This window comes from Narcine bancroftii, chromosome 9 (genome assembly GCF_036971445.1).
Source record: "Narcine bancroftii isolate sNarBan1 chromosome 9, sNarBan1.hap1, whole genome shotgun sequence".
Taxonomy (NCBI): domain Eukaryota; kingdom Metazoa; phylum Chordata; class Chondrichthyes; order Torpediniformes; family Narcinidae; genus Narcine; species Narcine bancroftii.
Window position 1 is genome coordinate 9,820,838 of NC_091477.1, and position 17,082 is coordinate 9,837,919.

General features: G+C 43.0%; 1 protein-coding gene across 7 annotated transcripts in view; it reads left to right on the top strand.

Annotated features, from left to right (window-relative positions):
- The window catches only part of arap3 (ArfGAP with RhoGAP domain, ankyrin repeat and PH domain 3), a 175,967-nt gene extending 164,356 nt beyond the window's left edge, over nucleotides 1-11,611 (top strand). For 6 of the 7 annotated variants that reach the window (XM_069898079.1, XM_069898086.1, XM_069898080.1 and 3 more), the window contains 3 exons: nucleotides 377-514; nucleotides 6,041-6,079; nucleotides 7,189-11,611. In XM_069898079.1, the coding sequence (XP_069754180.1) occupies nucleotides 377-514; nucleotides 6,041-6,079; nucleotides 7,189-7,443 (432 nt within the window). In that variant the 3' untranslated portion in view covers nucleotides 7,444-11,611. The remainder of the gene's footprint in view (nucleotides 1-376; nucleotides 515-6,040; nucleotides 6,080-7,188) is intronic. The other variant, XM_069898084.1, reaches the window with a different exon arrangement.
- The last annotated feature ends 5,471 nt before the right edge of the window (nucleotides 11,612-17,082 follow it).

The following is a 17,082-nucleotide window of genomic DNA, read 5'->3' on the forward strand; positions in this document are numbered from 1 at the left end:
GTGATTAACTCATTTCCATTAAGTTCTTGACAGCGTGGATCCAGTGTGGAATATTTGAGCTTTAGTGGAGTTTAAGCAGAAAAATGCTCTGATTTATTTCAATATGTGCTTTCTTGTGTTCTGCTTATTTATGTAAATTAGTTATAGTCAGAAATGGAGACCACCCTTCAAAACGGAATGCCCAACAAAAGCTACAAATTCCTTTTGGACAACGGGGACTACCGTATATTTTGGCCTACAAGTCAACTGTATACGTAGGTCTTAGATTCAGCATAAATGGAAAAAAATGACTTGCTCAATGTGATTTATGGCCAATAATGTCCTTCTTGGAGCTCAGTCAAGGATGCAAAATGATGTCGTGTTTCTCTCCTTTCAGCATGATGACCTTCGACCTACGATATTAAGACGCCATTCATCGTCTGATATTTCCAAGCAGAAATTTGGAACCATGCCTCTCATTCCTCTCCACGGAGACGAGAGCAACGCCATCATGCTATTTGCCAATCAAACTCTGGTAAAACAAGATCGCTTTAGCTGGCCATTTTAATATCTTAAACATTAGATTAGGCCCAATCAACTTTGACCCGTGACCAGAGCTGTCTGCATCTGCCAGCTCCAACACCCATTAATCTTTCTGGGTGCTCAAGGTGTCACCGTATGGAAACCTACGCATCAGGTTTTACTCAAACAATAGAAGAATAGTTTTCCAAATATTTCCTGCTCCAAATAGTTAGTAAAAACACAGAAACGCTGGAGAAGCTCAACCAGTCTCACAACATTCATAGGAATACAGTAAAATCCCTGCTATCCAGCACCCATGGGGATTGGTAGATACCTGATAAGCAAGTTTTCCAGTTGCTTGAGATTACGTGTTGCGTGAATGTGTGGACCAATTTTAAACTTCCATTTTTTTTTTTTGCTGTTTGTTTGAGGTTGCCAGTTGCTTGAATTACAAATAACTGGGATTTTTTATGTATAACTGGCATTTTGGACCTGCACCCTTCTTCAAAGTTATATATCTGCAAACAGTTAGTTACCTTTAGATGTTTATATATGGTTATATATCTTTATCTCCCATGGACTCTGTGAGACCTGTTGAGATCCTGTGTGTTTTACTACATCTGCACACTTTCATGCTACTGAATAGTTACATCCTTGGGCTTTAAGATCTGTCTTAGTGGGGGATAAATGGAAGGTAATAAAGAGGCCTCCACTTGGTCCCATTCCCTTGTCCATTCTTCGCATCTCCGAGATTTCTCCCATTTGAAGCCTGGCTCGATTCCCTTTTGAAAGTTGCTATGGAAGTTACTCATGGTGTCTGACTGAGCTGTGCACTGTGTAGTGATATGTAATTACACGACTAGGTCACCAGGGGTCATCCCGGTGTGGTTATTGTTAGTACACACTGCAGAACACAACAGTGCTCTACTCCACCGCAGGATGCTTTACAAATAAGCTTCAGGTGGCAAGTGCAAAACATAGAAGCGCTAGAGAAAATCATCAGGTGGTAAAACACGAAAGTTGACATTGTAAGAATAACACAGAACTGCTGGAGGAGCTCAGTCAGTCTCGGAGTGCCCAGAGGATGTTTTTCAAGGTGCGCAAACTTCAATGGGTCACTCCATTCTCACAGTGTCTGCAGACTTCCATTCGATGCCTTGAAGAAGGGCTCGGGCCCGAAACGCCGGTATTGGACGCTGCAAGACCTGATGAGTTCCTCCAGCATTTGTGTGTTTTTACTGAATTCATCAGGTCACACAGTATATCCCTGCTGTACCTGTACCTGACAAAGGGCCCAGGCCTCAAAGTTGATTACCCTTTACTTCCTGTGGGTGCTGCATGACCTGCTGAGTTTTCTCCAGCACGTTTGCGTATTGCACTCGAATCCAGCATCTGTAGATTTTCTTGTTTAGCTTAAAATGGCACGTTCTGCCTTCATCATCCATCCTTGCTCAGATCAGGGGCACTTCAGGGTCCATGTTAGATGGTTGTTTTATTTAAAACAGTGTCAATGAATGAAGCATAACCCCAGTGTTTACCTTTGCCCAGAGGCTAAAGTTAAAATTTGAGTTAAGGTGCGCTATGCAAAGAGCTCGTCCTGTGTAACATCTGCTTAGTGTTTGTGCTGTTTCATCTCTCTCTATGGCTTAATTCCACTGGTCACGGTGCATTTTTAGTGGCAGGTAGAGGTCCAGAACCTGATAATCCCTAAATCTTCCTGAATCCATTGAAAAGAAATCTAACCTGCAAGGTTTGTTTGAATAATCAATTGGATTTCTCCACCGACAGATGCTTATAACAGGCATTGCCTGTTCTAGAATCATTATTTTAAATTTAGGCATAGAGCATGGTAATAGGTCCTTTCAGCCCAAGAGCCCATGCCACCCAATTGACCTACAACGCCAGTAAGTTTTGAAGGATGGAAGGAAACCCATGTAGACATAGGGAAAACAGACAAACTCCTTACTGACAGCACCAGATTCGAACCGTGATTGCTGGCGCTGGTTGTGTTAACTGCCACACTAACCATGTCCCCCATTATGGTAGCCATGCCACCCAAAATTCTTAATCTTAAATCTTTAGAGTCTTAATCTGCTCCTTCAGACATATGGGGTATCCCCAATGTAAAGGGGAGGAATGGAAAGACACAGCACAGTACAGACCCTTCAGGCCACAATGTTGTGCTGACCTACAGTATATGATCAATTTAACCCGTCCCAATTTCACAGCTCATAACCTTCCCAACTTCTTACATCTATGTGCCTAACTATGAAACTGTCAAGCATCCCATTTGACAAAGCAATTGATGAAGCTTGCTGAATCTCAACATTTATTTAGAAAATATAGGCAATGGTTTAATAATTAAAGTTAAGGAAACTGCTTTCAGTTTGCTTTTTAGCTCTGTTACATCATTGGTACCTTCTCCGAAAATTGTAAGCCACTTCCTCTGCTCCTTAACCGGCACTTGAATATATTATATTTCAACTGTGCAAATTGGAAATCTCCATTGATTGAATGAAAATAGCAGGATCCTCTTACTGGACTGGAAATTATGTAAGGGGACAATGCATCCATGAATCACTCACTTGTAGAGTAAAATTAGAACAGGATGAGATGGCTCCACCCTGTGAGCCTGTCACCATTTGATAAGAAGTTGTTCAATTGTTGGATGTGAATGATCTGCTCAATAACTGCTCTTGAGAGGCCTATACTGAACTACTGCTGCCATGAGATCTTATTTGATGGGAACTTTGATGATGAAATGATGCTAATGTCAAAAAGACATGTCATTTGCGGAACAACCTTGGTGCTCCCCTCCATCTACTGCCCCTGGCCTGAGAGGCCATGGTGATCACAGGTTTTAGTCGTGCTGCATTGCAGCCCCGAAACTTGGCTGGGATGCCAATCAAATGTTATTTTTGTCTGATGTGATGAGTGGACCTTCTGAGCTTCATTCTGCAGCATTTCACTGCTGGCCTGTCCTGTGCCTCGTAGAGACCAATAATTATTTGGGAAGGAAGGAGTGAGTCACTAATCAGATCTACTGTACACTTCTACATCAGTGGTTCGTCAATTTTTTTCTTTCCACTCACATCCCACTTTAAGTAATCCCTCTGCCATCGGTGCTCTGTGATGAGTAAGGGATTGTTAAGGTGGGATGTGGGTGGAAAGTAAAAGTTTGAAAACCATTGTTTTAATCATCCTTAATTGATTCGTTATGCGCACAGTTCCATAACTCCAAAGGAAATGGGCCAAATGACAATTTTTCTCAAGCAAAATATCTCAGTAACAATTGGGACTAGAACAGTGATTCTCACCCTTCCCTTTGCACTCACAGACCCTTACTAATCACAGGGCACCAATGGCATAGGGATTGCTTAGTGGTATGTGAATGGAAAGACAAATGTTGAGAACTACTGTTCTACACCATTTACCCATTCATTCATTCAGGTGCCTTGCCGTTCGGAATGGGCGATCATATTTCTCCATCCAAATTGTAGTTGTTCCCCCCCCCACACATTCTCCTTCGGTGAAGGCTCCATCTTTGACCTGAGACTGTAGTCAATGTTGGGTTCATGATTATACAAGGGAAAAATACTGAAGTGGTTTCCCGTTGCCTTCTTCAGTTGCAGTGTCCATTCTGGACAGGTAACCCTGACCATTGATCAGCCAATTCATCTGCCCTGCATTTTTAGTTTTACACCATAAATTCCAATTTTCCGAGTCTGCTTGTAAAAACCATCCACCATCTGCAAGCCATGACTTCACATGACCCTTAGTGGGAGGCTAAACAGGTACTACACCTTGCCCAAGGGTGACCTGTGACCTATCAGACGGAAGGACGAAATTGCACAGCACTGACTCCTTCCCCACTTACCCACAAGGCCATTAGACTTCGGAGAAGAGAGAGGCCATTCAGCCCATTGAGTCTGCTCTGCTATTCAAATCATGGTTGATGTATTTTTCTCCTCAACCCCATTCCTTCTCCTACACCCTTTGACAAGAACCTGTCAACCTCTGCTTTAAATATACCCAATGTCTTGCCCTCCCCAACTGTATGCGTAATGAATTGTGCAGATTTACCGTCTTTTGACTGAAGAAATGTCTCCTCGTCTACAGGGATGTCCTTTATTCCGAGGCTGTGCCCTCTTGGTCCTGAACTCTCCACCTACTGGAAGCATCTCCACATAAATTGTGTCCAGCCTTTTCAGTGTTCAGAATGTTTCAATAAGATTACCTCTCATTCTTCAAAGCTGCAGTGCGAACAGACCCAAAACCATCAAACTCTCCTCACATGTTAACACTCTCATCCATAGAATCATTCTTGTATTCCTCCCGCTGCCTTTCTCCAATCCCTGCACATCCTTCCTCCGATATTGTGCCCAAAACTGCTTGCAATACTCCAGAGGTGGTCTGACCTATGTCTTGTAAAGCCTCAGCATTTTGTATTTGCTTTTATATTTGAATCCTCTCAAAATGAATGTTCACATTGCATTTGCCTTTGTTACTGCTGACACCACCTGCAAGTTAATCTTGAGGGAATCCTGCACAAGGACTTTTCTCCCCATTCAGAAAATATTCTATTTGCAAATAATAATGGTGGCATCTCCAGTAGTGCCCTGATGAAGGCTTATCCCAGAAATATACAGCAGACTTTGACAGATGGCAAAGCTCAAAGTTGCACACTATTTTTAACTGACTCTCAAAATATTGAGCTAACTTTTTAAGTGTAAAACGATACAAAACCAGCTGTGCATATGAAAGCAGAAAATGACATGGAAGCTGTCTGTATGGTCTCAGTGTGCTGATTCCCTCATTCACCCACTTCCATTAATGCCCCTACATTCATCCTGTTTTGTTCTAAATGCAGAGATAGCGCAGGGTAGCAGGCCTTTCCAGCCCACATTGCCCAAATATGCCCATGTGGCCAATTAATCTAACCCTGTACATCTTTGGAACATGGGAGGAAAGCAGAGCACTCAGAGGAGACCCACGTGGTCACAGGGAGAACTCCAGTGGATTTAAACCTGGGTATCTGGTCCTGTAATATTTTAAAAATAAAACTATATGCGTATCACCTTCCAATTTTCCATTTTTCTATAAAATCCTACAATCCCATTACAATCAGTGGGGTCTCAGATCTTGCGTCTCGTTTGACCTGATGCGAGATTCAAGAGCTTTTCATCCCAGGATAAACGAGTTACACTTACTCGCCCTAAAAACAGCATTCAGCACCAAATGATCTCAACTGATGCGGCGCCGTTTATGCACCGGAGTTCGTGCACTGACCACAGGGTACTATCCCACTCCTGCATTAACTTGACCATCTGGGCCAGGGGAAGCACCCAGTGGAATTGCCTTCCTTGCAATCTGTTACTCAGAATATTTCTCTTCAGTCGAAACCAAATAGAGTGATTATTTACCATTAAGGAAAGAGACGTGCAATGCTGACGTTTTACCTGAATGTAGATGGTAACTGTCCCGTTGACTATTTGTGCTTTTTGCGCTGCTTATTGTCTTTGTGCCTGTTTCCTTCCAGCGGCGCCTACATGCTCGGAGAACGCTCTCAATGTTCTTTGTAAGTACATCCGTGCTCCTGTCTGACAGCATCAAGGTGACAAAGCCAATCCTTCCTGAGGACGCTATGCATGATGTTAATGGTGCATCTGTATGCTAATGCCCTTGGACATGGCTTCACTCTTGGAATGTGTCTCTTTATGTGCTTGATTTGGTGTGGTCATTGTCTATTTGAAATTTGAGGAGCAGTGGATAGGGAGATCCTTCTTGGAGACTCATCTGTTCAATTGTTTTTCTGTCACCTGGCTTTGGAATATGTGTCTTCCCCGCCACCCCCCCCCCCCCAACCAAAAAAGGGAGCGCAGGTAACAGGAACTTCCTGTCTTTGGTTTCCTCATCTCTCTAAATGCGAATACTTGGCAAACAGATAAATATTTAGGCCAGCAGGAGATTATTTTCAACCCTGATCTCTTGCCCACTTCGTCAGAATTAAATTCTGCGTCCAAAATCCAACCGTCCCCTCCAGTTTTCACTTTATGGGGGAGTCTTCACAACTGAGTGGAGCTCAGATCTTTGTAACACCTGGGGTTCCCTGAAAACCAAGCTCACTAGGAGAACATGGGGACAGTTTCAGCTGCCCAAGGGAAGTCATGCTGTGCACTTTGTATTCACCAGTTATTCCCCCACACTTCAGATTGAAGAGATCTCGGCATTTTGTCCAGTGCCCATTTGTTATTAGCAGTCAAGTTGGTTCACCCCCACTGCAGATTCTGATAGAACAGAGCATCTCTCCTTGCTGTCTGCTTATGAACTTTCCCTTAACCGCAACCGTAAGTTGAGAACCTGGGATTACAACCCATTGAGCAAGCTGGTTGCAAATTGAGATGGGATCCCTGAGAAAACGCTTATGCAAGGGACATCTCCATTGGCTGTGTTTTGTTTTCATTCTCACAGTATTCAGTGTCCAAGAAATTCTCAATGCTGTACCCTAACAAACATCTACTGCTCTGCACCTTGCATGAACATGAACATTGCATGATAAATAAAACTGATAAGAAAACCAATCGGGACCTTAACTGCATGAGGTAATCTCATGAGGGAACAGCTGGGTGAAGGTTGCTCCCCTGACCACTCACTTCTGTGACAACATCTGGTTTGTTTCTTTTTCAGCCAATGAAGATGCAACATGATGCGTGCGAACAGCAGAAGGAAGAGGGTTCCAGTGATGAGCCTGTGTATGAAGAAGTTCAGGATGTCAACGTGATGTTGTCGATAAACCCAGAGTTTTCGCCAGTGGACTCCACACCAACCCAGTCGAAGAGAAACCCTGTTACAACCTTACCAATGCAGGACAAGTTCCTGCAGGAGCTGAGTTCAGCCATTCATAGAAAGAATGAACCTCAATACGATATCACCAAGCTCTGATACGCTGTGGATAGTCGGGGGATTCACTGAATTAATATGGTGATCAGTGCAGCTGGTACATCATTCTTGAGATTCAACTCATCTCGCTGTGTTAATGCTCCATGTTATCTTAAGGGCTTGGGATGTGATGCCTTTGATCATCCAAGTATGGTGTCACAGGATAGAAATGAATGAGGATAGAATCACAAGATCAATGGGACTAAAATTTGGAGGGTGTATTATATAACGCCAAGCCAGTGCCACATTGTGCACCAAGTATAAATAACTAAGGTTGGCTTTCCACAACAATTTTTTTTTCTTGATTGTAAGTTTTGCTTTGACCATCTTAAATTAAATGTCCTTTATCACTGGCCCTCACTATCACAGTCACAAATGGGAAAAATGTGCTCAGTGTACTCGAGGCATCTATTGAAAGAGGCAGCATTAGTTGTGTGTAGTTCTCAGAAGAAACCATTGCCTTTTCCTTTCACACCTTCTTCAACATGTACCTGAACTGCATACCAAGGAGATGTCATCATAACCAGTCTTCTATTGGTTGCGTTTGCGTGTTGCAAAGGTTTCCAAAGGCTCAGTTGTGCTGTAAACTCTCTGGCCAATCTCACTGAAAAGTGTGTTTTTTTTTCAGTTCTAAAAACAATTGATTGACATTTGTATGCAAGGTCAGCTGATCTGTAAATGTTTTCAAAGGAGGTGTCATATAAAACAAAGAGTTCCCTTATTGCTCAGGTTATTTCAGTTTACGAATTCTTAACTCACACCACGTTTCCCCTTTCTACTCTCCTCTGAGAGACTTAAATAAAGTTTTTCTTTCAATCACCCCTCTCTATAACTCTTCTAGGAGCATTAGGTCCATGTGATTTCCCAACAATAATATAAGGCTCTTTCTATTGAGAAAGGATCAGAATTACTGTGCATCCCAAATCGCAAAAAAAAACTGCTCCAACATGAGCCAGATCAGTAGCCAAAGTTGCCTTTCGCTTTTGAAACTCTGAATTAGGAACATTTTGGAAACAAAAAAGTAGGAAACCTGAACTGCATAAATATTACCCATGAGGCAAAACACCACTGGGATTCAAAGCATTGGATGAAAGGCAAGATAAATCATGGAATAGGGATTAAATGAGGCATTGAATTGGTTCCAAGCCCAAACATAGGAAAATAACCTTTATTGTTTGAAATTATTGGGCAATAATAAGTAAAATAAGGAATTGGTTTAAACCAGTGTTTTCAAATTACCCCCCTAAACTCACATTCTACCTTAAGCAATCCTTATGCTGTAAGTGCTCTGTGATTAGTAAGGGATTGCTTAAGGTAATATGTGAGTGGGAAGGGAAGGTTGAGAATCACTGCTCTAGACCCAATTGTTACTGAAATATTTTGCTTGAGAAAAATTGACTTTGACCAATTTCTTTTGGAGTTATAGAACCATGCACATAACGAGTCAGTTAGGTACGATTACAACAGTGGTTTTTCTTTCCACTCACATACCACCATAAGCAATCCCTTACTAATCACAGAGTGCTCTTGGCCTAGGGATTACTTAAGGTGGAATGTGAGTTTAGGAGAGCAATTTGAAAACCTCTGGTTTAAACAAAGGTAATTTGTACTAGGTAAAAGATGGTGCTGTATCTTCCTGTCGTATCCAGCAAGTCATGGCACAGGTAAAGGGATTGTTACACTTTTTGTAGTTTTTAGGCTAGTCTTACCGACACACCAGACTGCATTCTTGTTCACAAATGACTCTATTCAGCTGAAGTCCTGTGTGTTTGAGGGGAGGAAGCAAAGTGTTAACTTGTTAAACAGATCTTGTTATATGAAGAAGTCCTTTGTAATGCTGCCACAAAAATAATGCAAAGATAAAACACCAGCTCCTGATGGAGAAGTTTGCTGCAGAAACCATGTGCTGGCGTCTGTTGTAGAATCCAGTCTCATTCAGTCTGAGACAACTTTTCTTCCATATTCTAACCCCAACTTGTTGAAATTTTGATTAGAACTTTGGGATTTGGAATATTAATCCTTCCTTTATCTCACCCACACATTGCATCTCCATGGACTGCACAAGTTCTGACTGTTACATAATCTGAATCCATAAAATATGAGATTTTGAATCTTGAATCGCTGAATTTGAAAATCTAATGTCTTATATTCTTCTCTCATTCTGCACAAGGTTGAAGAAAAGAGGGAAATTGTGCATCAAATGGGATGCTGAAATGCGAAATAGGTTAATACCCTTGAATGAAATCACAGTTGAATTTTGTAATAAATTGCATGTCAGGACAGACTTTTAAATTCAAAGGGTCACAATGCTTAATATTTTTAGTTGATTGATAAAATTCTGTGTTCACCCCAATTGTTTGATTCAAGAAATCTGGCAAAGTGCAGTGAACATTTGGTAAGTGCAACCTGGTAGTAATAGAATTCAAAGATTGTGCAGAATCAATTGAATTTTTTGCCTTCTGCTTTCACATACAGTAAATTCAATCACCTTTTCCCTTTTGCTCATTGTAAATATGTAGTTACTTTGGAATGCATGGGCTACTGATCTATGTTTGTATCAGCATCATGCAACATGGGAATGGATCCTTTCTTTGTCGACCCCATTGATGCCATGAAATTTAAATGAGCAGCAAATGCTGGAATTCTGAAGCAAGAGCAGAAAATGTAGGCAAAACAGCAGGTCCTGCAACCACTGAAGACTCGTTTGTAGATTTGCTAAAACCTCCTTAAGGCCTTGAGGCACTGGTTTACTTCCTTTGAGAGTTTCGGATCCATTTTTAAGTTATGACTTTAAGAAAATTCCTGACCTTGCTCATTTTTGAATCAAGTTTTTCTACTGCTTGAATTTAGGAGATCTGTTATTTGTGATGCCATGGGTTATGTGCCATTGATTCAAGTGCAGGACATGGGTAAGACCCCCATTTTGGGGGAGCAAAGATAAGTACACTTAACAGATCTGGGCCTCACTGACCTTGAGCTTATTGTTTGCATCTGTACCAGGGTTTACCCTGTTTCCTTTTTTTTTGTGGTGAGGTGCCTTCTCACATCTGTCTCCCCTAATATCCAAACGGCAGAGAAAATATCACAAAGACATTATCAATGATCAAATCAGTCTGTGGAAGTTTTACCATGGCAGAGCTCAGGCAAAAGATCATGAAAGGAACCCTATTGGTTTGTTTTTTCAAAATGCTACAAGAGGGCCACAGAGTCTATTACTAGGTACAATATGGCCTGGCAGATATATCACCTGTGACCATTTCATAACAGATATTAATGGAATTTAAACAAGTCACTCAGGCCTGCTGATAATTCTCTAATAAGCACAAGGTTGAAGAAAAGAGGGATGGAGGCTTTGACAATTCCTTCCTCAAAGTTGTAGTTGCTACCTTCTGTCGGGAGGCTTCTAATGCATTCTGTTCCCTTCCACTGAGCCCTCCTTTGCAACAAGCACTTGGATTGCAGTCGATTCTGAACAGCTCAGTAGTGGCCAAAGCACACCTTCAGTTTTTCAACTCTGGCAACTGGTCAAGCTTAGTGTCTTCGGTCACTTGCGAGAGCGGAGATGTCCGTGGGCGAAGTTCAATCGTGGGTTTTTTTTTGCTGAAGTGCATTTCCATTTACGCTTCTGCGCAGAAATAGCCAGCACCAAAGTGTTTTGTGAGGTTTTACCACTCGCAATATTCTGCCTTTATAAATAATGGATGATCATCTCCAGTGTGAGAGCGAATGTATAATGTAGATTATGTATCGTTTTTATCACTTGTAAAGACTGTGCACAATATTTCTGATAACAAATATTAATAATGTAACTTCTCATTTTATAATTTTTAATGTAATGAAGAAGTTAGTTTACTCTATGTCAACATTTTCAACTCTAATGTAAACTTCCCACTTCTGTAAATACTGTACAGTATTTTTTTTGTATTATAATTCAGTTACTTCAACTTGCCCAGTGAATCATGCATTTATTCAAAGATCAGATGTCAAATAAAATGTAAATGTTGACATGAACTTCTAACACTTAATAATCTGCCAAGTAAAAAGAGGGATTTATTTATGTGGAGCATTTCCCAGCTGGTAGCCACTGCTGTCAGTCAGGACACTCAATACAATTTGCCAACTGCAAACTCCAATAACCAGCATATGAAAATGAGGAGTAAACTTTGCATGGGGGTATCCTGGTAAGTCAAATCCAGGGGTCCAGTGCTGCTGAACTCACCAGAGTGCTGTTCTGTACCTCCTTGACACCATTCTTGGTGAGCTCTGGCACTTAAAAACGTAATGTGGTGGCACACCACTAGGCAGGTGAACCTGCCCCGCTTGTAATCCATGCAGTGGAGCAGCCGGCCAAAATGGCGTCATTGGGGGTTTCCCCTTCTTCACAACACAGGGCTCAGAAGCCCGCTCTGGGGGACCACCGGGTGATGTCAGTGCCCCCCAGCATGGTTCTTAGCCAGGTCCGGGCTGGGAGTATGTCCAGCCCAGCAGTCTGCAATAAATCAGTTCTGCTCACTGAGCTCAACCCATCTGCTTGTGTGTTCTTTCAGTAGCAGTGTAGCTGCCGCTACAATTGGTGACCCCGACTGGTTCAAATGTTTTTGAACTCATCATGAGCGAACCTGGGATCAGTGCTATAGTCGTCAAGCTGCCGGAATTCTAGGTTCAGGAACCGGAGACCTGGTTCGGCCATGGCGGAGGCTCAGTTTAATCTCCGCCAGATTTCATCCGACAACCAAATTCTACCCTGTGGTCGCCACCCTGAACCAAGCCACCGCCATACGTATGCTGCACCTCATTCAGCACTCACCTGCCGAAGACAAATACGAAACCATCAAGCGAGTGCTCACCGGATCCCTTGAACTATCCAGGCACCAGCGTGCCGCTCGGATGCTGCACCTCAACATCCTGGGGGACAATCCCTGATGGAGCTGATGGATGAGATGCTCGCACTCATGGGTGATCACACCAACTGCCCACTCTTCGATTGCAGGCTGGGCCAGAACATGAACCTATTGCCAAATGTCCAAGGTACACAGGCACACCAAGGCACCCGTAAAAGAGTTTGAGCACGTCCAGGAACGGTTCAGCCACATTCATGTGGACATAGTCGGGCCCTTATCCGTTTCCCGGGGCAACCGTTACCTATTCACAGTGGTGGACCACACCACTCGTTGGCCCAAGGTGATCCCGAAGCCGGACTCCTGCTCTCGAGTGCTGTGCTTGGTTGGGTCACCCGGTTCGGTATTCCGAATCACCTCACCCGCGATCGGGGCGCCCAGTTCACCTCTGCACTCTGGGCACGGCTAGCCAACAGGTTGGGGATTGAGCTACACGGCACCATGGCCTATCACCTGCAGGCCAATGGGCTGGTCGAGTGACTGCACTGCCACCTTAAGTTGGCACTTATGGCCCGTCTCATTAGTCCTGACTGGGTGGACAAACTGCCTTGGGTGCTCCTGGGCATTCACGCCCAAGGAGGATCTGCAGGCATCATCAGCTGAGCTGGTCTATGGCGCACCGCTGGCACTTCCTGGTGAGTTCACCAGCGCGCCTCACAATCCCCAGCAGTTGCCGCACGAGCTGCTTCCCCACCTCTGGGCCCGCTTGGACTCCACACACCCACCACCGCCCAGACATGGCACATGACCATCTCATGTCCCCAGCGAGCTGCTTTCCGCAGTGTATGCTTTTATTTGGAGGGGCCCCCCGCGACACCTCGACCCCACCAAACCAGTGATTGTGGCCCAGCCCAAGAAGCGAGGTCACCCAGCTAAAAAGGACATTGGTGCCGGTTCTGGGGGAGGCTGTGTGGTGGCATGCCACTAGGCAGGCGAACCGACCCTGCTTGTAAACCATGCAGTGGAGGTTTCCCCTTCTTAGCACAGGGCTCAGAAACCCGTGCTGGGGGACCACGTGATAATATCACGTAATATCAGAGCCCCCCAGCGCTGTTCTCAGCCAGGTCTGGGCTGGGAGTATAAGTCCAACCCAGCAGCCTGCAATAAAACAGTTCTGCTCACTGAGCTCAACCCGTCTGGTTGTTCTTTCAGTAGCAGTGTAGCTGCCGCTACAATACATTATTTTCTATGTGTTCTTAGTGGATCTTTTAGTCTTAATCGCCCAATCTCCTCCCAAGAGAATGGGGATATAACTGAATTCGCAGATAAGAAACGACAGACAATAACAGTGATTTAAGAATGGGGCAGGTCGTCTGTCAGCATTTCTGCTGCAGCCCTTAGCAGAAAGCAGGAAGTACAGCCTGTGACACCATCTTCCACCTGCCACCTCTGCTGGTCCGATGGACTTCTCATAGAACCTGGTGGACCAGGGCAAACTGTTGCAGGGAAACCTAGCTGTTGAGTCCTGGCACAAGGTCAGATATCCAAATGAACGTGGAAGTATCTGAGAAAAAAAATCAAGTGTACTTTCTTTTTGTTTTGAGTTCATTAATAGCTTAAAGTAGTGATTCTCAACCTTTTTCTTTCCACTCATGTACCACTTTAAGTAATCGCTACACTGTCGGTGCTCTGTAAGGAGTTTGTATGTTCTGCCCGTGTCTGCGTGGGTTTTGCCTGGGGGCTTCGATTTCCTCCCACCATTCAAAACATACTGGGGGTGTAGGTGAATTGGGTGTAAAAATTGAGTGGCATGGACTCATGGGATGAAATGGCCTGTTACCGTGCTGTATGTCTAAATTTAAATTTAAGGAAATGGCTAAGGTATGAAATGTTTATTTTGTATCTCTTTGCTCAGTAGCAAACACAAAATAATGAACTAAATATTGTGATAAAGAGTCCAACAAATTAACTTATGCTATGAAATAAAAGATATGGGAGAAATTAATGTTTGACAAATGATCTGGAAATAATGGCCCACACCTAAGAGTTTTAAAAGAAGAGACTGCAAAATCATGTTTGAGATCTTTCAAAATCCTTTAGATTCACATCACAGAAAGACTGCAGCATGAAATGAAGCCATTCAGTCCATTGAATGCATCCTGGCTCCATGCAAGTGCATCCCAGCAAATGTCACTTCCCTACTTTCTCCCCAATGCATTGTAGTTTTTTTTTTATTTTCAAGGACTGCTCCAGTTCCTGTTCAAGGAAAGCAGGATTAGCTTTTATTCCAAGTCCTGTTGATGCAATCTTGATTATGACCACTTGGAGCTCAGCTGTCAGTTTGACTTTTGCCAATTGACTTCAATTTTGTGCACGGCTAACATAACCATTAGCACAAAGCTTCTACAGCGCCAGTGACCTGGGTTTGAATCAGATGCTGTCAATGAGGAGTTTGTATGTTCTGCTCGTGTCTGCATGGGTTTTCTCCAGGTGCTCTGGTTTTCACCCACCCTCCAAAGACATATAGGATTAGAAAGTTAGTTTGTTCTATGGGTGTATTTGGGTGGTGTGGATTGGAAAGGCCTGTTAGAGCTGTATCTCTAAATTTAGATTTTAAAATGTATGTCTTTCATTTTGTGATATTGCACCAAAGGGAACAGTCGTATAAACCATTCACACTTTTAAGCTTGTCCAATCCCCTTTTAAAAACTACAAATGTAGAAACAAACAAATGTAGAGCATAAAAACTTGCACTGGGTCTTGGTTTTCTTTATTTCAAAGAGGTCCATCCCAGCTTCTCCAGCTTACATAAATAAATCCCTGAAAAAAAAATGTATAAACAGAGTGAACGAGAATCAGAATATTATTGTCATGAACATGTCACAAGATTCAGTGCTGGAGAAACTTAGCAGATTAAACAGTGCACTTTATACGACAAAGATTCGGATGCATAACCAATGTTTTGAGCTTGAGCCCCTTCATCAAGATATGGAAAACTTAAAGTCTGATGTCCAGTAAATCTCAGCAGCACCACATCTAAGGAATTCACCTCTTTCCAAAAGCGTGCATTCCAAAATTGGGCACCACCACGTGACCAAAACTATTGAATAAAGGATCATTTTCCTTGCTTTTATCTTCTGGGTTTCTTTGTAGGAACCCTGGGATCCCAGAATATTGTTAGAAAATAATGAACTGAATTTTACTTTCACTCAGAAAGGAGAATCTGACCTGGGAAGAGCAATCATTGGGTCAGTGATTCAGAGTCAGAGAGAACTGGACATACTAAAAAGAAAAATGGAATAAAGAGTTGTGTAAACAAACTGCAATACAGATAAAATAATAATTTATAATTTTATCATTTGAACATACAGTCCCTTTTGGTTCACGAGACATGCCGCCCAATTGACATACAACCCTGGTACGTTTTGAATGCTGGGAGAACCGGAGTCCCCAGGAAAAACTCACGCAGATATGGGGAGAACATACAAACTCCTTAAAGACAGCGCGGTTCAATTCCCGGTCCTGAACTGTAACAGCATTTTGTTAACCGCTATGCAAAACAAATATATGCTACACCCTGCTACATAAACCTGGCAGAAAATCACCCTGATGTATAACAAAACATTCTGATAGAAAAATATTCTGACCCTCTCCCCTATCTTTGCCTTTCATAATTTGAAAACTTTATGCTGTTCAAACTCCTCGAGTGGGAACTAAACCACTCCCTCCTGGTTGAGAGGTGTGGCTGTGAGCTCTTTTAGCTCGCTGCAGGAAGGAATTGAGAGGATGCAGATTCAGGACAATCTGCAGATGGTGAGGGGTGGGAGGGGGGTTCAGCTGCACAGCAAGCACATTTCCTAGCCAAGCTCTTCACACATGCACATAGATACACTTTTATTTAACATCTATCATGGAATACAGCTATGGTTAACTAAATCGATTACTGCGATAAGGAATTGTTCTATGAAGAGAGATTAAAGACGCTAGCATGGTTAGCGAGGCAGTTGGCTGGCACGGTTAATGTAGCGGTTAGCACAATGCTTTTACGGTGCCAGTGATTTGGAACAGGGTCCGAATCTCGCGCTGTCTGTAAGGCGTTTGTATGTTCTCCCTGTGTCTGCATGGGTTTCCTCTCACCATTCAAAAACATACTGGGGCTTGTTGGTCAATTGGGTCTTCTTGGGGCAGCATGGGCTCGTGGGCCCAAATGGCCATGTCTACATTTCAATTTAAAATTTAAAAAAACACACAACATTCCATGAGTTGAAACTATGTCACGGAGTTGTGAAATATATATGATTCCTATTGCGTTTGGCCGAATACTTAAGAATGTAAGAAAACAGGCACGGCAGTGAACTATTGTGTGTAGCACGATCAATAACCAGAAGCAGACACAGAGCGAGTGAAGCCGGGCCAGATCCAAAGCTGTTATGGAGGGAGGAGGCTAGAATGTTTAGGGAATCTATTGGGAGGAGTTACAGGGTTGGAGGCAGGCCAGCCTGTACAGTCTAGTGAGGTCACATCTGCTGTGTTCCACCACACAGTGCCCTTGGTCTTTCAATATAATCTTGGCTGATCTTTTCTGCATCAGTTTCCATTGGCCCTCAGTTTTTCAATTGATCACAGTTTTTCAATTACTTCCTCTTTATAATTCACCAGTGATAGAAATATGGAAAATGCATACAGGAGAATGCCATTCAGCCCATCGAGTCTGCTCCATCATTCAATACAATCATGGTTGATCATGCCATTTTAGACCCCCATCTCTGTTTTTTTTTCTCCATAACTTGAAAGGGCCATACCC